This window comes from Carassius gibelio, chromosome B1 (assembly GCF_023724105.1).
Source record: "Carassius gibelio isolate Cgi1373 ecotype wild population from Czech Republic chromosome B1, carGib1.2-hapl.c, whole genome shotgun sequence".
Classification (NCBI taxonomy): Eukaryota; Metazoa; Chordata; class Actinopteri; order Cypriniformes; family Cyprinidae; genus Carassius; species Carassius gibelio.
Window position 1 is genome coordinate 34,795,743 of NC_068396.1, and position 24,322 is coordinate 34,820,064.

General features: G+C 35.3%; 1 protein-coding gene across 1 annotated transcript in view; it reads left to right on the forward strand.

Annotated features, from left to right (window-relative positions):
* The first annotated feature begins 249 nt into the window (after positions 1-249).
* The window catches only part of LOC127949476 (deoxynucleoside triphosphate triphosphohydrolase SAMHD1-like), a 40,805-nt gene continuing 16,732 nt past the window's right edge, over positions 250-24,322 (forward strand). The window contains exons 1-9 of the mRNA XM_052546818.1: positions 250-337; positions 14,222-14,316; positions 19,934-20,094; positions 20,322-20,437; positions 20,912-20,984; positions 21,165-21,213; positions 21,306-21,449; positions 21,530-21,630; positions 21,964-22,072. Coding sequence (XP_052402778.1) covers positions 250-337; positions 14,222-14,316; positions 19,934-20,094; positions 20,322-20,437; positions 20,912-20,984; positions 21,165-21,213; positions 21,306-21,449; positions 21,530-21,630; positions 21,964-22,072 — 936 coding nt within the window. The remainder of the gene's footprint in view (positions 338-14,221; positions 14,317-19,933; positions 20,095-20,321; positions 20,438-20,911; positions 20,985-21,164; positions 21,214-21,305; positions 21,450-21,529; positions 21,631-21,963; positions 22,073-24,322) is intronic.

Consider the following 24,322-nt stretch of genomic DNA (forward strand, 5'->3'; position numbering starts at 1 on the left):
ACCCACAGCCGTTTGCACTGAGATCACAATGCTCTACCACTGAGCCACAGGAACACACTAACACCATCATCTAAACAATGAAACCAGGCTGGTCTGAGACACACCCTCATAATGACAAGACTTTCCTGAACGTGTATTCCTGCGAGTAAGTTGAGCTGCTGGAGCTGTGAAATCTCTAAGCAGATAGACAGACCTTTATTGCTTCCCCAGAGTTTTCTAACTACGCACAATAATAAAATAAAAGAGAAGATGTCTCGATCTGAACAAACCAGAAAAACTCTCTCCGATTACAGGAAAATTCTCCAGGATCTAAAAAAGTCCTATGAAGCAAGTGAAGGTAAGGGAAGACAGATGTGTTGTGTGCCAATCATGCACCTGTTCACCAATCATGTAACTGAACCTGTTTCCTCTCATCCCTTTACTTTGTGTAAACCACAGAAGGTTTTGTTTATGTGAGCATCAACACATCATTTCCACACCTTACAGTTGAACCTGCTAAACAGTACCAACAAGTCCTCCAACCCACATGACCGTATAAATTTTAAATTTAAATACATTTATGCATTTAGCTTTTATCCAAAGCATCTTACATTGCATTCTGGCTAACATTTCCCTCCTAACATGTCCTTGGGATTGGAACCATCAACCTTGCACTTGTTAAAGCATTGCTCTACCACTTGAGCTACAGATGCACTTTTTACCCGTGTAGGTCACTATCCTCAAATACGACCCATGACCGTTCCCTAAATTAGTGCCCCTGTGGGCAACAGGAGATATGTTATATGAACTTTGAATGCATTGTGGGTTTATTTTAATATGTTTGCTAATTGCGTTTTGAACTGTTTGTGTTTTAAACTCTCCCAACTGTTCGAAATGTTTTGCTAAAAAGAAATGGATTTAAGATGACATCGAGACATGTACAGATAGGGTTTCCACGCGTCTCATAAAGTATTCGATCATCCCGTGTTCATGAATAATATTATGAGTTCTTTTTTCAAATTACTGGACGCTTTTTGACCTATTTGACCTGTTTGAGGTTCAGATCATTCAATCGGACTCCGCCAGCATTATAACATTAGTTTTCATTGTGATATTAATTTGAAATTCACCTGAGAAGGAAAGAGGTCATGTAAAAGTCACACATTTACCATGTTTTTACCATAGTAATATGTCGCTCAACCACAACAACCTTTTATACAATTTTGTAATGTAATTGTAACTCAGTGTTTTTTTTTTACTTTTCTATTTTTAAGTTTCTTCATATCACACATATCTCCATCTACAACAACATTCAGTGTCCAGCAGCTCTTTGTGAATCTCTCTCTCTCTCTCTCTCTCTCTCAATCTCTGTCTCTCTCTCAATCTCTCGCTCTCATTTTCCTTTCCTATTTTTCTGAACTGTAATTCATAATTCAGACACATATTTTTCTTTCTTCCTTTCTCTTGTTCATCATGTCATATTTTCACAGCTCAGAATCAGATTTGGATCAGTTCTTGTATTAACAGGGAACTTGAACTCGAAGCTCAATGCTGAACTTGAAGAAGTTGTCAGGGAAGCTGAAGTCCTTCAAAGGTTCAACACGTCACACGTAATGTTGAAGACATTTAGCTATAACTGATTTATTTTAACTAATGTATCCTTACTTTATTTTTAATAACCTTCCTTATAGTCCTTCTTTTCAAATATTTTGTCCATAAATCATTTCTCACACACTGTCTCAACATCTATGTATTAAAACAACAACAACATTTTCCTTTTTCTTTATTTCAGCTGAAAAAGTAGATCAAACGAAGGTCTGTCAAACTCTTGTCAAACCCTTCTTGTTTGTGGAGAGGGATGAATTTGATCGTCTTGTGCATTTACAGAGAAGACCAAAAGTTGTAAAGGCAAACATTTCCAGTGGTACGTCTGTGTGGATCTGAGCACCTCGACAGTATTTTATTGCAGTTACATTTTGCACTGAATTTGTTTTTTTTTTTTTTTTTTTTTTTACTTTTAGGTTAAATTTAAACAAAGTATTAATAATTCATACAAATTCTACAGTTTTTCCTCCTGCTGTCATTGGCCATCACCTCAGATCTCATGCAGACTGTGCCCATTGTAAGTAGTCAGAGCGTTATATCCTAAAGTTTATATTGAGTCCACTGTATCCTTTATTAGCGCAGTCTCTTCCCGTTCTAACAGTACATGATATCTGTCCATATCTCACAGTCTGCCTTTATTTCCATGTTGATTTTAATGGAACACATCTGTCTAAAAGCAAGTTTGGCAATGCTGTTTAACTTAAGCTGTGTGTGTGCACTGTAAAACCCGACAAGTTAACTTAACTCAAATCGTTTGAGTAAACCAATTGCCTTGACTGTAATACCCGACAAGTAAACTTAACTCAAACGGTTTGAGTAAACAGATATCCTTAAGTTATGTTAACTCAAACCGTTTGAGGAAACCGATTGCCTTAAACCATTTAAGTTGAAAAAACTAACAGTTATGAGTACTCTGAACTTAATTCAGTTGAGTTCACTGAAAGAAGATATACATTGCAATTAAGTGATTAAGTGATTAATCGAGCTTTAGTGATGAACACCTGCTGTTAACAAACAGAATTACTGAAGAAAAGAGAGAAAGGAACAACAGCTGACTTCAGACACAGCCTCACTCAAACCTGACAAGTTATGTTAACTCAAACCATTTGAGGAAACTGATTGCCTTAAACCATTTAAGTTGAAAAAACTAATAGTTAAGAGTACTCTGAACTTAATTCAGTTGAGTTCATTGAAAGAAGATATACATTGCAATTAAGTAATTAAGTGATTAACTAAGTGCTGATTGAGAATTAGTGATGAACAGCTGCTGTTAACAAACAGAATCACTGAAGAAAAGAGAAACACAAGAACTACTACAACTGACTTCAGACACAGCCTTAGATGAAATCAACTGAAATAAAATACATGAAATCTCTCAAGATCTGATTAAACAACCCCACAAACAGCATCACCAGCTCCACTTATTAATAACCAGACTGACTTTATTTCTGTCAGACGTCTACAGAAGATCTTACTGAGAATGAACTAAGGTTTAGATGTTGATTTATTGTTTCATTTGAAGTAACCATGTTAGAGATCAGTGTCTGCTTTAGTTGGGCTCTTGACCCTTGATTTCTGTCTTAGTCTTTTCTTTGGCTGTTATAACTGTGTGTTTCTAAAACACATTTGTTGTAACTCAAAAGCCCAGAAGAAATGCCATCAGGTGTTTACCTGTACCTACGTGTAGATTGTTATACTTTATAGCTGTGATGATAATTTTTCATTATTATTCACAAATATAGATCTATACAGAGTCTAATCTCTGATTAAACAAATGTGTAATTAGTAGAAGTGGACCTAATAAAAATGACACTAAGAGCCAGTGATTCTGTGATAATCAGTTAAAATAAAAATGATTTCATTAACATTTTGTACACATACATTTGTCTTCTATTCCAGTAACTGGTCAAACACAGACATCAATAATCAGAATATGAACCTCAACAATGGTGACAAAAAAACATGCTGCAATGCATGCTGGGTACTATTGTAGTACAAAACTCATCCATGGCGCCCAGCATGCTCTGCAGCATTTTTTTTTTTTTTTCTTTTATGGTCACCATTGTTGAGATTCATATTCTGATTATTGATGTCTGTGTGTGACTAACAGACACCATATGAGACCACACTGTTTGGAAAGTCTTTGTATTAACTGATTATTACAGAACCACTGGCTCTTAGAATCACTTTTACTATAGTCAATTTAATTACACAACCCATATTTCATCAGAGATTAGACTCCTAGCAGTTGAATAATTATATATAGGTTGTTATACCAATATAAAATATAACAACCTACATCTAGGTACAGGTTAACGCCTGATGGCATTTCTTCTGGGCTTTTGAGTTACAACAAATGTGTTTTAGAAACACACGGTTATAACAGCCAGAGAAAAGACTAAGACAGAAATCAAGGGTCAAGAGCCCAACTAAAGCAAACACTGATCTCTAACATGGTTACTTCAAATGAAACAATAAATCAACATCTAAACCTTAGTTCATTCTCAATAAGATCTTCTGTAGACCTCTGACAGAAATTAAGTCAGTCTGGTTATTAATAAGTGGAGCTGGTGATGCTGTTTGTGGGGTTGTTTAATCAGATCTTGAGAGATTTCATGTATTTTATTTCAGTTGATTTCATCTAAGTCTGTGTCTGAAGTCAGTTGTAGTAGTTCTTGTGTTTCTCTTTTCTTCAGTGATTCTGTTTGTTAACAGCAGCTGTTCATCACTAATTCTGAATCAGCATTTAGTTAATCACTTAATTACTTGAATGCAAAGTTTTAAAACTTACATGGTTTAAATCAAGGCAATCTGTTTACTCAAACGGTTTGAGTTAAGTTAACTTGTCGGGTTTTACAGTGTGTGTGTGTGTGCGCGTGTATATGTGTGTGTGTGTGTGTGAGAGAGAGAGAGAGAGAGAGAGAGAGAGAGTGTGTGTGTGTGTGTGTGCACTTTGGATGGGTTAAATGCAGAGCACGAATTTTGAGTATGGGTCACTGTACTTCCAAAAGCATCCACATCGCTCTCTCTTGTGTGGCACATCTTCTCTCAGTCTTAGCATGTCTGCTTGTATTATTTCTCCTCTGGTCAACACTCCCATCCCTTCTGTGAACACTCCTGTCACTATCACCATCCCACCTACTGTATTCTACATACAAACTAATTCAAAATGGTAATGTAAAAGTTATTATTTCTTCTTAACAATGTTTCATTAATTACATCAGCTTAATGTTACTGAATTGCATATATATATATATATATATATATATATATATATATATATATATATATATATATATATATATATATATATATATATATATATATATATATATATATATATATATATTTGTATTTGTTATATGTATTAGTATAGTCACTTATTTCCCGTGTACTTTCACTTTCGTTTTTAGCTCGGCTCATGAGGACACTCTCGCTCCCTCTAGCGGCACAGAGCAGCAGCACACTCTCCTCTGACACACTGAAGCTGTGCTGTTACGCATTTTATATCTGCCTACACTGATTTCCAAAACATTGCCTCTTTTTATATTTCAAAATTTCACACACAAATCCAAGAGCTGCACACACACAATGCAAAATGCCTCACATCTCATCCAAAATGAACCCCTGTATTCAAAATATTTTTTTTTTGTTGTTGTTTCTTTTTTTCAACTGCTTACTCGCAAATTCTTTACGTGTCACACAGTTTCTGAAAGCTGAAACTCAAACAGCAGAAGCACACGTCACTAAGAAATTCAAATAGTTACTTTTTTAGGGAGTAACTCATTATTGTAATGTACTACTTTTAAAACTAAATTTTCCCAACACTGCTGAAAACACGTTACTTATAATTACATTTAACATGGGAACTAGATATCAGAACCATTTCATGTGGTTTAATAAGGAAAACGTATGCTGATATTCAGCACTCTGTTTCGTGACAAACATTACTAAACATTTACCACTCTTCTTTATCAGCATTCATTAACTCATCTATCTCTCATAAACAATCAACTAACAATGACTGGATTGATGAACTCTCTGAAACATCCTTCCACAAACAGAGATGGTCTGTATACTCAGATAATATGAGATCACAAGTGTTTTGTTAAGCTTTGCTGTAAAATGTTAATCAAATATTTTCCCCAGCCATAAGAACAAAAGGTGCTTCCATTGGTGAAAACACATTGTGCTATTAGACTTACAAAAGAAAAGCAAAAACATACACCTGAATGGACATATGTAAGAGTTATAGAAGACAAAAAGAACCAAATACAGCTGAGATAACATATATATGTCATATACAATGACATTATTAGAAATCAGTGGATATAACAACAAAATATTTAGATGTTTGTATTGCAGTGTATGTTTGAACCAAATAAAACTGCAGTGACTTATGTCTGATTTGATAGGTATTTATATAAGTATACATATCTTATAAGTACTATTTACAAAGAAAATATACTGCATTAAGTATCTGTTAATAATTGCTCAAGTGAAAATATTTCAACAAATGCAACCAAAGATAAAAAGACTGAAAATACAACTTGAGCTGATTGTAGACAACACAAATGACACTGATGTACACTCACGCTATTGTTTTCAGTGCTTGTTTTTCAAATGTCTGTTTTAAATCGTATGATTGACCATTTAAAAATTACATTTCCATGCATGTAAATGACATATTTATCTACAAATACAGATTGAGCTGTAGATACTGTAAATGTTGTATAAAAGAGTTAATAAAAACCTGTGTGATGTTTCCTGAATCAGAAAGTAACACAGTGGCCTCATCTACTCAATATTCACAACAACTGTATTTAGATCTGGAAGGAGTCTGATTGTTCTGTGCAAAATGGGTCTTTCATGAAATGATAACTGATATACTGATTAATATTAGCAACATTCATGAAGCAGTTTACCATGAGAGACTACTGAAATCACAAACAGTTCAGCTGTATGAAGACGATCGTCTCTGCAGCACAAGATCAAGATGAAAACCTGTATCATTCAAAGACTTTCAGTCATTACATCTGCCACATTATGTAGGAACCTCAACAGAAAAGTGTTCCTATAAATCACAAGCACACACACGGAAGATTATTATTTTGGGTATTTGGCTACAGATTGCAGGACATCCATATAAAATGTGCTTGATAAAGAATAAAGTGCACAATCTAATAATACTTTCTTAAAAACAATTATGTAAAACAACATTTAAGACAAGTTTCTAATTAAGGACGTCACTGCAGAGAAGAGAGCAGATACGTGACATTAGAGAAAGTATGGAGGTTATATTTGTCCAGCAGCTCGGGTTTTTATTTGCATGTATGATCAAACATTTCCATTAAGCTACACCAAAACAAACACCCATCATTGATCCAACATTTGATTAATAGATTCAATATTTGCATTGCATGCTATCAGAGATTTGACTGACAAAACCTCACTCACAAGGTCACGGCATGGAAATGTACAGTATTGTTCAAAATAATAGCAGTACAATGTGACTAACCAGAATAATCAAGGTTTTTCGTATATTTTATTATTGCTACGTGGCAAACAAGTTACCAGTAGGTTCAGTAGATTCTCAGAAAACAAATGAGACCCAGCATTCATGATATGCACGCTCTTAAGGCTGTGCAATTGGGCAATTAGTTGAATTAGTTGAAAGGGATGTGTTCAAAAAAATAGCAGTGTGGCATTCAATCACTGAGGTCATCAATTTTGTGAAGAAACAGGTGTGAATCAGGTGGCCCCTATTTAAGGATGAAGCCAACACTTGTTGAACATGCATTTGAAAGCTGAGGAAAATGGGTCGTTCAAGACATTGTTCAGAAGAACAGCGTACTTTGATTAAAAAGTTGATTAGAGAGGGGAAAACCTATAAAGAGGTGCAAAAAATGATAGGCTGTTCAGCTAAAATTATCTCCAATGCCTTAAAATGGAGAGCAAAACCAGAGAGACGTGGAAGAAAACGGAAGACAACCATCAAAATGGATAGAAGAATAACCAGAATGGCAAAGGCTCAGCCAATGATCACCTCCAGGATGATCAAAGACAGTCTGGAGTTACCTGTAAGTACTGTGACCGTTAGAAGACGTCTGTGTGAAGCTAATCTATTTTCAAGAATCCCCCGCAAAGTCCCTCTGTTAAAAAAAAGGCATGTGCAGAAGAGGTTACAATTTGCCAAAGAACACATCAACTAGCCTAAAGAGAAATGGAGGAACATTTTGTGGACTGATGAGAGTAAAATTGTTCTTTTTGGGTCCAAGGGCCACAGGCAGTTTGTGAGACGACCCCCAAACTCTGAATTCAAGCCACAGTACACAGTGAAGACAGTGAAGCATGGAGGTGCAAGCATCATGATATGGGCATGTTTCTCCTACTATGGTGTTGGGCCTATTTATCGCATACCAGGGATCATGGATCAGTTTGCATATGTTAAAATACTTGAAGAGGTCATGTTGCCCTATGCTGAAGAGGACATGCCCTTGAAATGGTTGTTTCAACAAGACAATGACCCAAAACACACTAGTAAACGGGCAAAGTCTTGGTTCCAAACCAACAAAATTAATGTTATGGAGTGGCCAGCCCAATCTCCAGACCTTAATCCAGATAGACAGACTTTCAGTGCTTCACCCGAGTTTTCTAACAACCCACAAGAATAAAATAAAAGAGAAGATGCTTCGATCTGAACAAACCAGAAAAACTCTCTCCGATTACAGGAAAAGTCTCCCGGATCTAAAAAAGTCCTATGAAGCAAGTGAAGGTAAGGGAAGACAGATGTGTTGTGTGCCAATCATGCACCTGTTCACCAATCATGTAACTGAACCTGTTTCCTCTCATCCCTTTACTTCGTGTAAACCACAGAAGGTTTTGTTTATGTGAGCATCAACACATCTTTCCACACCTTACAGTTGAACCTGCTAAACAGTACCAACAAGTCCTCCAACCCACATGACCGTATAAATTTAAAATTTAAATAAATTTATGCATTTAGCATGATGCTTTTATCCAAAGCATCTTACATTGCATTCTGGCTAACATTTCCCTCCTAACATGTCCTTGGGATTGGAACCATCAACCTTGCACTTGCTAAAGCATTGCTCTACCACTTGAGCTACAGGTGCACTTTTTACCCGTGTAGGTCACTATCCTCAAATACGACCCATGTGACCATCCCCTAAATCAGTGCCCCTATCGGCAACAAGAGATATGCTACATGAACTTTGAATGCATTGTGGGTTTATTTTAATATGTTTGCTAATTGCGTTTTGAACTGTTTGTGTTTTAAACTCTCCCAGCTGTTAGAAATGTTTTGCTAAAAAGAAATGGATTTAAGATGACATCGAGACATGTACAGATAGGGTTTCCACGCGTCTCATAAAGTATTCGATCATCCCGTGTTTATGAATAATATTATGAGTTTTTTTACAAATCGATACTGGACGCTTTTTGACCTATTTGACCTGTTTGACGTTTAGATCATTCAATCGGACTCCGCCAGCATTATAACATTCGTTTTCATTGTGATATTAATTTGAAATTCCTTGAGAAGGAAAGAGGTCAATTAAAAGTCACACATTTACCATGTTTTTACCATAGTAATATGTCGCTCAAACACAACAACCTTTTATACAATTTTGTAATGTAATTGTAATTCAGTGTTTTTTTTTTTACTTTTCTATTTTTAAGTTTCTTCATATCACACATATCTCCATCTGCAACAACATTCAGTGTCCAGCAGCTCTTTGTGAATCTCTCTCTCTCTCTCTCTCTCTCTCTCTGTCTCTCTCTCTCTCTCTCTCTCTCTCTCTCTCTGTCTCTCTCTCGCTCTCACTCTCTCGCTCTTATTTTCCTTTCCTATTTTTCTGAACTGTAATTCATAATTCAGACACATATTTTTCTTTCTTCCTTTCTCTTGTTCATCATGTCATATTTTCACAGCTCAGAATCAGATTTGGATCAGTTCTTGTATTAACAGGGAACTTGAACTCGAAGCTAAATCCTGAACTTGAAGAAGTTGTCAGGGAAGCTGAAGTCCTTCAAAGGTTCAACACATCACAGGTTTTGTTGAAGACATTTAGCTATAACTGATTTATTTTAACTAATGTATCCTTACTTTATGTTTAATAACCTTCCTTATAGTCATATAGTCAAGTATTTTGTCCACAAATCATTTCTCACACACTGTCTCAACGTCTATGTATTAAAACAACAATATTTTCCTTTTTCTTTATTTCAGCTGAAAAAGTAGATCGAACTCTTGTCAAACCCTTCTTGTTTGTGGAGAGTGATGTGCATTTACAGAGAAGACCAAAAGTTGTAAAGGCAAACATTTCCAGTGGTACGTCTGTGTGGATCTGAGCACCTCGACACTATTTTATTGCAGTTACATTTTGCACCGAATTTGATGTTTTGTTGTTGTTGTTTTTTTTTTTTTTTTTTTTTACTTTTAGGTTAAATTTAAACAAAGTATTAATAATTCATACAAATTCTACAGTTTTTCCTCCTGCTGTCATTGGCCATCACCTCAGATCTCATGCAGACTGTGCCCATTGTAAGTAGTCAGAGCGTTATATCCTAAAGTTTATATTGAGTCCACTGTATCCTTTATTAGCGCAGTCTCTTCCCGTTCTAACAGTACATGATATCTGTCCATATCTCACAGTCTGCCTTTATTTCCATGTTGATTTTAATGGAACACATCTGTCTAAAAGCAAGTTTGGAAATGCTGTTTAACTTAAGCTGTGTGTGTGTGTGTGTGTGTGTGTGTGTGTGTGTGTGCGTGTGTGTGTGTGTGTGTGTGTGTTTGTGTGTGTGTGTGTGTGTGTGTGTCTTTGTTCTCTCTTTCAGTTCTGAAAAAAAAAAAAAAGCTTTGATAAGCAATCAGTACACTGAACCATTCTTACATTTGAATATATCTATAAAGGTGTGTGATATTTCAGGGTCTAATGCACAGATATGTCCTTTACTCAAACTGCTCTGACTTATCTAATGAATAAACTCCTCTGATAAATTACTCATCTAATAAAACACAATAACAGTTTACAATAGGAGAAAACAAGAACAGAATAGTACACAGAAACTAGTTTACTTGTTAAAAAAGCATAATAAATATAAACTTTAAAATATAAAGTAATGTAGTATATATTTATTTAAAATTGCACAATGTTATTGGGATGCCATCCAATACACTTTAGAAGGTCTGTGTAACTTATATAACACATATAAAATATTTATACTCAACGCATCTTTCTCAACAAAATGTATGGAGGTTAAAAGAGGCAAACAGCATGTTTGTTTAAATGTCCATGTATATTTACATTAATCTCTCGGCAGTTTTATTACAAACTGATTTACAAATGAGAACGAAAGCAAACTGCAGCAATTCATTAAAGAGGACACAAAACATTTCAAGTGCTGCACTGAGATTACAGAAATCAGTAATACTTTACAGTGAGGGTCCATTGGTTAATATTAATGTATTTAATGTATATGCAGTTAATGTACTTAATTATTATTATTTTTTATTATTATTATAGTTTTTGATTAATCAACATAGGAACTATTGAATACAAATAAAGAAATAGCGATTAAAGGCAAAAACACAACGGAAAGCGAATACAGATCAGCTGTTCATCTAGACAAACAGCACTATCTGTTCTTCACTCGTGTAACTGAACCTGTTTCCCTGTAAACCTTTAATTACTGTAAACCACAGAAGGTTTTGTTTATGTGAGCATCAACACATCTTTCCACATCTTACAGTTGAACCTGCTAAACCGTGCAGTTTTATTTTCAGGGGCGTTGGTATGTTTTATGTTTTTATATTATAGATACCTGTTACTTTTACTAACAAGACATACCTGAAAATTCAGACAAAGTCATGACACGCACTAAGAAACACCTGACAAAAGAAAATATTTCAAACATGACAAAATACCCCAGCTGTTCACCCATCAAACCTGTTGTGTACTGTACATGTACAGCTTTAGGAGATATATTTGTGAGGTGCAATTTCTCAAAATAACTTTAACACAGAAGAAAGGAACAATGTAAACCCAGATTTTGATTCATCTCAGGAGATAGAGATCTTATTACCTAAATGTTTCTAATTTATTGACATTAATTGTTAATTCTGAGTAAGCTGAACTTTTTCATGTCCTTTCTTCTTGTACTTGTGTTTTTAAGTCCAATCAGTAGTTTCTAATCAAACAAACTGAGTTTGTATTACTTAAACATGTTTCATTTCTGTACATTACTTATGAATTGAACTGTAGTTTTTAATGGCCTATCTTATTGTAATTATGTGTTTGAGCTCAAACAACTCAATATGAAGTATTTCCTGTTACTAACAAGACTGGCTGCAGCCTGGCGCTTCTCGTGTCATGGCATCCCGTCTCATGCCGAGGCGTGTCCAGCGGTTCATAGAGTCAAAAACAAAATACAAAATCGCTAATTATTTTCCAGATGGAGTCATGGAGTCAAGTTCGTGATTTCTGGATGTTATTGTTGTGTCACTGATGTTAACGTACAATTGATGAAACCTCATTTAAAACGACAATAGTGTTGATTGACATTTGTCAACGAATAGCTAAGTTTTTTTTTTTTTTTTTTTTTTTCATGCCATCACTGAGGAAACTAAACATCCAGAAGCTTATTAGGCCATGGCTTTGTTTCTTTTTTTTTTTTCTTTTTCTTTTTTTTTTTAAAAAAGGCATGTTCAATAAATAAATAAATAAAATAAATAAATTGGATCAGTGTAATGTTTCAGTTGTATGAATGTATTTTACACAGCTCTATTAATTGAAAGACATTTTGAAACAGAGTTTCAGGGTCTAAAAGTTAAGTTGGTCAGATAGAATATACAATTTAGTTGAATTGGTAATGGAGTAAGTAATGCTCACCAAGCTGAGTTAAATAAATGGGTGGCAAATTATTGTTTAAACTAAGTATCTTCAGTTACTATAACTCGGTTATTAAAACGTTCAACTTAAATGTTCTATTCCATTATATTATGGGCTTAAGTACATTGAACATAGTACACTTCACTTATTCGACTAATTCTTCATTACTTAAAACTTTTAAGGCAATGAGTTACCTTGTTTTTTTTTGAAAAGTAGATTCTACTTATCCGGGTTTACAGTGAAGTCATACACGCCTGGAATAACATTGGGAGAATAAATTATTATTAACTAATATTGGATTTACATTCAAATTATATTTGCTAAACAGACTAACCAATCAAACACTGTAAGACAAATAAATACAAAATAACTATATAGAAAATATTGTTCAACTGGCAGCTCATAATTGTGCAGTGTTTTCAGCAGTAGTCCATCTAATGTGTCTCATGGCATTGAACAAACTGAACAGTTGTCAGAGACACACCTTCATAATGAACATGTATGTCATGTATTAGTACAAAACATTACCTTGTGATAAGTCCATTATTAAATTGCTTAGCATTTTTGTAGCCTATGATAGGCTGAATTTTGTTTGTTTTTTATTATTTTCATTATTTGTTGAGCACTTAATGTCCAGCATTGTGTGGCTGATGTGCAGTTTTGTTTAGTATACATCTCTGTGCAATCACAATATATGCCTCCACACACACACACTTGTAGTGGTTCCAAGCTAACATTATTTTTGCCTAACATGTGTTCCCTGGGAATTGAACCCACAGCCGTTTGCACTGAGATCACAATGCTCTACCACTGAGCCACAGGAACACACTAACACCATCATCTAAACAATGAAACCAGGCTGGTCTGAGACACACCCTCATAATGACAAGACTTTCCTGAACGTGTATTCCTGCGAGTAAGTTGAGCTGCTGGAGCTGTGAAATCTCTAAGCAGATAGACAGACCTTTATTGCTTCCCCCGAGTTTTCTTAAAACCCACAATTATAAAATAAAAGAGAAGATGCCTCGAGCTGAACCAACCAGAAAAACTCTCTCCGATTACAGGAAAAGTCTCCCGGATCTAAAAAAGTCCTATGAAGCAAGTGAAGGTAAGGGAAGACAGATGAGTTGTGTGTGGATGTAAACGTAAGGTTCATTTGCGCAGAGAGTAATTTTCTGTTTTCAAAATAGGCTTCAAGGAATTAGATTACTGAAAAATTAAGCAACACATTATATCCAGTCTTTCAACTCCTGTCATCACATAACCCGTTCTGTAAAGACAGTAAACCCGATAGATTTATCAAGGTAGAAAGACAGCCTACTGTTTTGCAAGAGGAAAATCCACCCACAGGAACTACGTCAGAGAGACATAAACATAACATCATCTACTCGAATCCCTAAAACTAGTCACACTACTTGAATATCAATTCAGCATAAATTTTGTATGGGACAATTTTATATATGTGTTATATTATATTAGTGAATGTTAGTGGTATTATTAATGTATTATTCTGTACATATATATATATATATATATATATATATATATATATATATATATATATATATATATATATATATATATACTTTGCTACGTGTACTGTGTAAGGGTAGCCGATATTTGCCATAGCAATTATATACAGCATATATATATATATATATATATATATATATATATATTATATCATTATACTGAGGATTTAAAGTGTCATTCCTTTTCAGAGCCTGGGAAACAACAGTTATGGGAGATTATCAAGGATGAATTGCAGGACATCCTGAAAAAATACTCTTTAAACTTCTCAAAAGAACAAATGAAGGTAAAAAAAAAAATAATAATATTATGATGATGGTATCATTTTATTCTCACTTCCATGCAGAAACATAACAGTCTATAGTTATGTTGTCAACAGTATTCATTTAGTAGATAATTATTTGTTATCTTTAAACTGAAATGGCAAGTCATCACATTATGTCAGTGTGAGGGGCATATTTAGTGATTTGGGGGCACCAGGCAAAATCTACACTGTAAAACCTCATCTCACAAAAGTTCACTTAATTAAAAAAAATAGTTGAAAATTTTAAGTCAAATTAACTTAAAAATTTTAGTTCAATAAAATATATATTTTCAAGTGTCTGTTACCATACACTGTAAACCCTAATAAGTTCACAGAACTCTTAAGTTTACATTAAATTAGAAATTTCATTTCCAGTTGCCTTAATTTAGCTCAGTCATCTTATAAATATTGATATTGCTCAACTTATAATTAGAGAGTACTTCACTTAAAATGTTCTCTTCTTTCAACTCATATAATGTGGGAAATACACTCAAACTTAGTCTATTGTTGTCCATCCTCAACCTAACCACAGGCTCTACTCTTCACCACAACGGTAACACTACAAAAGCAACATAATAGTAACCTTTGTAAGTTCTGACATAACACAACATTCAAGTACTAACTTAAGTCCCTCTATGTTAATCTTGTAAAAAACACACAAAATAACACTCAATTTCTACATTTATTTATTTCCCTTGTTTTCTGATGCAAAGCATGCTGGGAACTTGAAAACGCAATCATTTTAAGTTCACCTTACTACAGCAAAATGTTTAGTTTACAGAACTTATTTAAATTAAGTCCAATGAACTTTCATTATTATTTGAGTGCAATTAACTAATTTAATTTGATTCATTTCACTGTTTGGTTTTACAGTGATGGGCCCAATACATTTGCACACATTTATCTAGATCCACCTTGAGGTGTTTTGTGTGATGCTTGGTGCTGCACAATGGTGCCCAATAGTTGTGTCCAATGTTTCTACATTTTTATGTATGTGTTATAATGGATTACTATCATGTTGTAGACCAAAAAAAATCATTTGATTTACAGTTGAGATATGGGTTTTCACAGAAGCTAAATAAATTCTCAAATTATAAACTTCACAATCGAGCCTTTAAATCATTTTTTAAGAAAGGGATGAGTCAGAAGTAAAAATTATTATATAAATTATAAAAGGGGGTTGTGGGTGGATTCTAGCATTATTCTGAACAAAAACTGCAGATGGGATTAATGAAAATGCCCATTCCTCTGCCAGCAGAAGCACTTTTGGAACGTCACAACTATAGTGGTTTTCCCGGTGATAGCTATAAACAAAGCAGTGCTCATAAACACTACTTCATCAGATAAAATGAAAATGCCATTGAAACTTTTCTGGAGACAGTCAATTCCATTCAGAAACTCACATATATATATATATATATATATATATATATATATATATATATATATATATATATATATATATATATATATATATATATATATATATATAAATAATAGCCCACAGATCATTTATCATTTCAAAAATTCCTATTTTGAGTGAAAGTAGAAACATAACTTTTTTTCGTGCCTGTCTCTTTAAATTCAAATGAGCTGCTGCTCCCTGTCCTGTTTTCCAGAATAGAACAAAGGTTCCTCGCTGCAGCCTCTCATGATGACATAGCTGGATCAGATCCTATATGTATTGGATGTTTGATGCATCTGTGCAGTATTGGACTTATCATGCATGCACAAACTGGGACTGTCAGTGAAGCTAGTATTTAATGTAAATAGAGTGGGGGATATATGACATCACCCTGGAGCAGTGGCGGCTCCAGACAATTTTGATTGGGGGGGCAATGGGGGGGTCCTGGTCTTTTCAAGGGGGGTCTCATGAAAACCAACAAAAAATACAGTGGACATGGCTAATAACTGCATATTTCTGCTACTAAACAACAAAAACACCTTTGCAATGTAAACAAATGACAGGCTACATTTGTTATTCATATCCTTCATACTGCACTTTCATGTCAGGTATATTATGCATTTTTGTTGACATTGATATTTTTACATTTATTTCCAGATAGATATTATTGAGTTTACAGGCTAAAGTGGTCTTGCTGTTGTAAACACTGTTGCTTTTGTAGAAAAAAAAAAATATTTGCATCACATTTAAAATATAATTATATTTTAATTCATTTCTGAATTGTTTTTATTTTTATAATGATAATTCAGAGAATGAGAAAATCTGAATAAGCCTTACCAGTGTTGTGATAATTATTTTTACGTGTTAAAAATAAATAAGTACTGTAATATAATAAAAGTTTATTCAAATAACATAAAAAAGACCAGACCCCTCGATGCCTGTGAAACTTTTCTCCCTCAAACAGCACGCCAGTGTTACTTCTACACTACAGGCTACACACAGCAATATAAACAACGTATCTGCATGTTCTCACATCACATCGTTCTTGTAAAATAATAATAAGTAAATAAACACCAAAATCACTTCGCTGAGAATGAAACACCACTTACCAGCTGCCACGATGTTGAAAATATCCTCTAGCAATTAAAAAATGCGCGTGCAGCATGAGGAATCTTCCCGGTTGGATGAGGTCGTAGTCAGGTGAATGGTCATCATGTTGGTCATTTTATTTACGGCTAAATTATTATTAATAAATTGTACTAGTATTATGATTGGAAGGTGGGCAGGCGTTCACAAAAGTTTATGTTATTACAAAAAAAAAATTGAGGAAATTTTGCTTTGACAAAAGGGCACTTAAGGGGCAAAGGAGCAGGTGCTCAAGTGAACCGGTTCTTTCGGACAATTCGATCAAATAAACCAGCTGAAAAAAAAATGGTTCACCGGTTCTTTTGCGCTCGATGTAATGCCGTCATTGGCGATGATATCCCTTCATTCAAGCCTTTGGTTTACCCGCGCTTATAACATTAGCAAAGAATCAGTTCAGAATCAATCACCAAAAGAATCAGTTCGGTTCAGATGCGCTCTGTGTCAGTCTGCTTCGCGCTGAATCACGCATGCGCAGTTATCATCAGCTCATCGGTTCTCGAATCGGACGCGTCCGACAGAAACGGTTCTCGGTTCAGTGTATGAATAAATGTCGAAATAATTATTATTTATTATTGTTCTGTGTAGTTTGAAGAGAAACATTTTTGGATCTTTATCCCGAATATATATATTTTTTAATCCGGAAGAGGCTGGGGGGTCAAATGGGGGGTCAAGGCATTTTTTGGCAGGGTCTTGAGACCCCCCAAGACCCCCCCTGGCGCCGCCGGTGCCCTGGAGGTGGATCGGCTGTTACCCCCACAAAAAGCCTATGGGATTCGCAAAAAATAAGCTCTGTGTTCAACCATAGTTCATGAAACATACACGTTTTGTCTATCAAGGTAATCTTCACAAAGTAATATAACTTTGATAAATTTTGAAGCCTAAATAAAAGCACCAGAATTTAAAAGCTAAACTCAGGCTACAATTGATCTACAGCACCACGGGCGCTCGACTTCAGCGTCACCACCTCCACGCTTCGCACAACGTTTTCTAACTTATTTTTAATGTGTTCACTGAAAAGGATTTACTCTGTATATGAATTTTAATTCACACTACATGAACCTTTTCATATAAATTGGAATAAATACAAAACTAGATCCAAACTAAAACTGAAATGAGACATTAATAATAAACAGTATAGTGAATAAATAAAATTATCATAACTAGAGTTAGCGAGTTTTTGGATATGGTCAGATTAAACTTATTTTAGTGAATAAAGTACCACATTTCATATTTGTTAGGCTAGGTAAGTTACACAACATATAATTTTATCCTTGCTTTTACACAGCAAAAAAATCTGAGAGAAATTAACTCTGATGGGAGTACATGTGAGACCACACTCAAATTAAAATCTGACTTTAAAATTTTAGGGGTCAAGTGCCCAAATATAGCAAACACTGACCACTATAATGGTGACACCATTAAAATAGTGATTTTCGTCTTTGTTGATTCTGCATGTTAACATCAGGTCTCATCAATAATGGTCAATCATCCCTCAATTAATCACTTAATTATCTTGTTAACTTTAACTCAGCTTCAGTGTTAATTTAACACTCCTATTTTAACTCTTTCACACTCTTGAGTGTGGTCTCACATGAACTCCCAGCAGAGTTAATTTCACTCTGGATTTTTTGCTGTGTACGAAATCATCAATCTATGCTTTCTAACAGCTTCATGTGGCCGTAAACATTTAAATTTAATGTGGCTTTAAGTGCTATACATAGTTAAGGTTACTTTCACCATGACTAAGCCATTAAATGTGGTGTTTACTTGGAAAATTCGTAGTATGAGTTTAACTTACAAAGCCAGAGTCTCCGCATCAGTAGGAAAGTGATAAAACGAGCATCTTCTATCTGAAGACTTGTGTTCCATTACAGGAAAAAAAAAAAAAAACATTGTCGTCCAACAATATAAAATACTGGAAACAATAAATTAGTTATACTACAATTAATTGTTAATTGTTAATTAATCATCTTTTAAAGAAACACAACAATTAAAAAAGTCACGAGTGGGGTGTAAGCAGCCTGTTTTATGTCGTAGAATAAAATGTGAAAGTATCTTATTTTACGAATTTAACCACAAAAAAAAAAAAAAAAAAAAAAATTAAACATTTAAAAAGGTCTATTTCAACTAAATATAAATTGGTTATGTAAATACTTAATTTAGTAAAGGAAATTATGCATTAGGCCCTTGGCTTTTTTGGGCCCAAGGGGGTCACCTGTTTTAGCCTAATGGGTAAGTCCACCTTTGGTCAGTGTGTTAAAAGTTTCATCAATTCGTGTACATAAAGAGGAATCATTTCAATGGGAGGAACTATTTGTGAAGAAAGTTTTGCTCCAACAACAAAACAAACACTTATAAATGAACTCAGAGCAGAGCTGGGGGCTGCACTGGGATTGGGATCCTGGATTAAAATCTTGTGGCAATGGGCAGTTTTACTGTATATAGTGCGGGATCGTGCCTTCAGAGATTTTGCGTATTACAAGAATAATGGAGTTACACAAGTTACAGTTTTCTACAGTAGTGGGTGTATGTGTTTGGTCATATGCTTTTTGTAGAAATAAAAATAATTGAGTTAAATTTGGAAACGTTCACTACAGTTATAAACTGAAAGCCTCCGCTCTGCTCCATACAGGAGTTGACTGACAAAACCATGCTGAAGGATTTGCTGCTCAACAGATCCTGAGCTCATTGACAAACTCATTGACAAATATCTGATTTTGTAAGATGTGCTCCCTTTACGCAGAGTGAGCATGATTACAAAATTGAAAGTGAAAATTGAACAGCAAGCTCTCATTCAAAAGCAATTTCAAAAGCGGAATACACGTGTTGTAGAAGCAGGATTAAAAAAACTGACTAGAGCAGATTTCTGTTTCTGAATGAACCAGGTCAGCCAATGAATCATTGGAAATCAGTTGAGCGAATGATTCAATGACTCACTCATAAACCCAGCTAACAGGGAATATCCTCAGAACTTCGTACATTGAGTGCCAAATTCATTTTAGTGAGATAAACCAGGGATTTATTTTTATTTTATTTTTTACCCTGTAGATCTTCAATGACCCCATTCATGGACACATGGAGCTGCACCCCCTGCTGGTGAAGATCATTGACACTCCTCAGTTTCAGAGACTCAGACACATCAAACAGCTGGGAGGAACATATCTGGTGTATCCGGGTGCTTCTCACAATCGCTTTGAACACTCGCTTGGGTGAGACTGAATTAATAATTAAATAATCAAAATAAACAATTAAATAATATAAAAAAGGTTAGGCATGCTCTTCCATGTGATGAATAACAGTCACATGACATGCAAGCAAAAAAAAAAAAGAACAATATTATTATTTTTGTAAGATTCAGTGCTTTCGATTTTGTTAAGGTAAAGTCAGGCGGGTGTGTGTGTTTGTGTTTGTGTTTGTGTTTGTTTTTGTGTTTTAGTGTGGCACATTTAGCAGGACGTCTGGTAAAAGTTCTTCACAACAATCAGCCAGAGCTCAAAATTACCAAACAGGATTTCCTGTGTGTTCAGATCGCTGGTCTGTGTCACGACTTGGGTGAGTAGTGCTAATACTTATTTATGAACTATTTATGCTGGAATCTTCATCTCTTGTTATTTTTAACATTTTGTTATTTTCTCCAAAAGCGTTGTTCAAAAGTTAATAAATACTAAGAATATATTTAATTTAATACTATTTTTGTATTTGTAATGGTGTCCATTTCACCCAATCCTTCGTAAACTTCAGCAGAGATTTATGTTGACCTTAGCTACACAATACAGTGATAAGTACAGTAATAGTTATTACTGATCGTTTTGTGATATTTGAAACAAAAGGGACACAGAGTTTAGTGGCCCAAAACTAGAATCCTGTTTAGTGTATAAATTTGAAAAACAAGAACATACTGCAAGTTTCAAACGGTGATTATCACTTTTAGAGATCATGTGCAAAATGGACATAAAGACACATAAGACAGAAAAAGAGACATAAGACTGCAAAACATGCATTTTCTTTTCTTTTTCTTTTTTTAAGGTCATGGTCCGTTTTCTCATGTATTTGATGGTCTGGTTATTCCAGGAGCCAAAAAAATGAAAAAAATTAAGAGGTAAGTGGCAGTGTGACATGAAATCTAATCAGAAGAATCTGTGGACAAGTTTCCTCTCAAATCATTGTTACATTTTGACATGTAGAACTACTGTAAATGTATGTCTTGTAAATATTACTGGAAAAGTTTGTAATAAACTTAAATCACATATAATGTAAAATTTGACATTCAACCTGAGAGCTGCTTCTTTTTCTTAGGGCTGCATGATGACATCCCTGAAAACTGGAAGGTAAGCGCAAACACACTGCTCATGCAGCCAAAGCAACTGGTTGTGTATTACATGTATTCATGATGCCATCTATGTTTCTGTGTTTACTGCAGCATGAGCAGATGTCAGTCCAGATGTTCGATGACATTGTGAGGAGTCTGAAGGCTGAGAATGAAGATGTGATGAAAGAACATGGACTGGATGATAGAGACATCACCTTCATTAAAGAGTTAATCGAAGGGGCAAAAACCTCAGAGGTACAGACTGATACTCTTTATGATGTGTTAATAAAATCGACAGTTCAGTAGAATGAAGTCTGAACCGCTCTTCTGTTCAGTGGAGATACGAGGGCAGAGATGAAGACAAATCCTTCCTGTATGAGATTGTAGCAAATAAACAGAATGGCATCGATGTGGACAAATGGGACTATTTTGCACGGTAAATATTAGAAATTTTGCACAGATGCAAGGGCTGTTGATGTCATGTGACTAATGTCTCTGGATCTGTAGGTAAATGGCAATACTGATTGGCTGAATCACTAATGATTATTCTGAGATGTGACGTCACAAATGCCAGCCAAATATAAAACCATTACTAACTTTAAGAGCCTAAAGAAAACTGAGAAAATATCTACTATGGTGTAATCATTTTAGTAATGTACATATTCACAGCTGTACTTTAACCATGTCTCATCTTATTACAAGCTGTGATAAAGATGATCCTATTATTTATGCTTCCACTGTGTTTTCATATTGAATACTTATTTGACAGAGACTGTCATCACCTGGGCATTCGAAACAGTTTTGACCATCAACGTCTGCTGAAGTTTGCTCGAGTCTGTGAAGTGAACAAAAGAAATCACATCTGCTTCAGAGACAAGGTGCCTCATACAATCATCACACATTATTTCAAACCAAACACCCACTCTGTGTATGGCATATAACGGCAGGGCTGCACGATTATGACAAAAATCATGTTTGTTGATAATTCCCTTGAAATAGTAATTGTGATTATCGATTACAATTATCACAATTTACATTGAATGATGCAACTGCATGACATAATTTTACATGAAAATAAACAATATGAAAACACTCTAACTGAAAAACTTTTAGTGCTATAGTATTAAGCCTAAAATGTCAACTATACATCTGATTTGTTTCTTCTTAAAATTATAAAAAATATTGTAATATTATAGTGGTATTCTAATGTTACACTAAAACTAAATTGTAAATAATGGGAAAAAAAACCTTAAGATAACATGTAGAAAGAAAAAAATGCATCTCAAGCAGAAAAACATAAGTCTACTTTGAAAGATTAATTGCCGCTTTGACCGATTAATTGCCGATTGAGTACTAACCTGATTCCAAAAAAGTTGGGACACTGTAGAATTTGTTAGTAAAAACGGAATGGAATAATTTACAAATCTCATAAATTTATATTTTATTCACAATAGAATATAGATAACATATCAAATGTTGAAAGTGAGACATTTTGAAATGTCATGCCATATATTGGCTCATTTTGGTTTACATGAGAGCTACACATTCCAAAAAAGTTGGGACAAGGCCATGTTTACCACTGTGTGGCATCCCCTCTTCTTTTTATAACAGTCTGCAAACGTCTGTGGACCGAGAAGACAAGTTGCTCAAGTTTAGGAATAGGAATGTTGTCCCATTCTGGTCTAATACAGGCTTCTAGTTGCTCATCTGCCTTAGGTCTTCTTTGTCGCATCTTCCTCTTCATGATGTGCTAATTTTTTTTCTATGGGTGAAAGATCTGGACTGCAGGCTGGTCATTTCAGTTCCCGGATCCTTCTTCTACGCAGCCATCATGTTGTAATTGATGCAGTATGTAGTCTGGCATTGTCATGTTGGAAAATGTAAGGTCTTCCCTTAGAGGGACGATGTCTGTATGGGAGCATATGTGGATCTAGAACTTGGATATACCTTTCAGCATTGATGGTGCCTTTCCAGATGTGTAAGCTGCCCATGCTACACGCACTCATGCAACCCCATACCATCAGAGATGCAGGCTTCTGAACTGAGCGCTGATAACAACTTGGGTTTTCCTTGTCCTCTTTAGTCCGGATTACATGGTGTCCCAGTATTCCAAAAATAACTTCAAATTTTGATTCGTCTGACCGCAGAAGTTTTCCACTTTGCCACAGTCCATTTTAAATATGTTACATGAAAGATAATCAGATGAAAGTTGACAGTACCCTCCCCCATAGGAACGCCTACTGGCGTTCACAGACTATCCTACCTGACATTGTAATCATTGATAAGGGAGTGATCCAGGATGTCCCTAGCAGGTACCCAACTTCTCTCCTCCGGAACGTAACCTTCTCAGTCCACCAAGTACTTGAATCCACGTCCCCTCCATCTTGAGTACGGAATATGGTTCACCGAATATGTCGGTTCCTCGTGTGAATGAAACACGGGTTTAATCTTTGATACATGGAAGGCGAGATGAATCTTCCTGTACATTGGACGAAGTTTGAGTTGGACAGAAAAAAGGCCAATAGATTTTGGAACTAACTTGTTAGATATGGAGCAGAACCGAATGGTTTTGGTAGAAAGCCACACTTTTTGACCCACAACTTATATGGGAGGCTTCGACCGGTGGCGATCGGTCTGGGCCTTGGTGTGCTCCCCCACCCGAAGAAGAGTATCACAGGCTCTACTCCAAGTGTGGCGGCACCTCTGGATGAAGGCATGGGCAGAGAGCACCCCGACATCGGATTTCAGACTGGAAAAAATAGGTGGCTGGTAACTTAAGCTACATTCAAACGAAGAAAGGCCCGTGGATGACACTGGTAACGAGTTATGAGCATACTCAACCATAGAGAGTTGCTGACTCCAGGAGGGAGGATTCTTGGATATCAAACATTGCAACACTCTCTCCAAATCTTGGTTGGTTCTCTCGGTTTGGCCATTGCTTTGGGGATGGAACCCCGAAGATAGACTGACAGTCACACCCAGTAACTTCTAAACTCCTGCAAAAATTTGGACACAAATTGGGGTCCTCTGTCGGAAATCATGTCCATCGGTAGGGCATATAGCTGAAAGACGTGATGTACGACAGTTACCGCTGTCACCTTGGCAGATGGTAATTTGGGAAAGGGAAT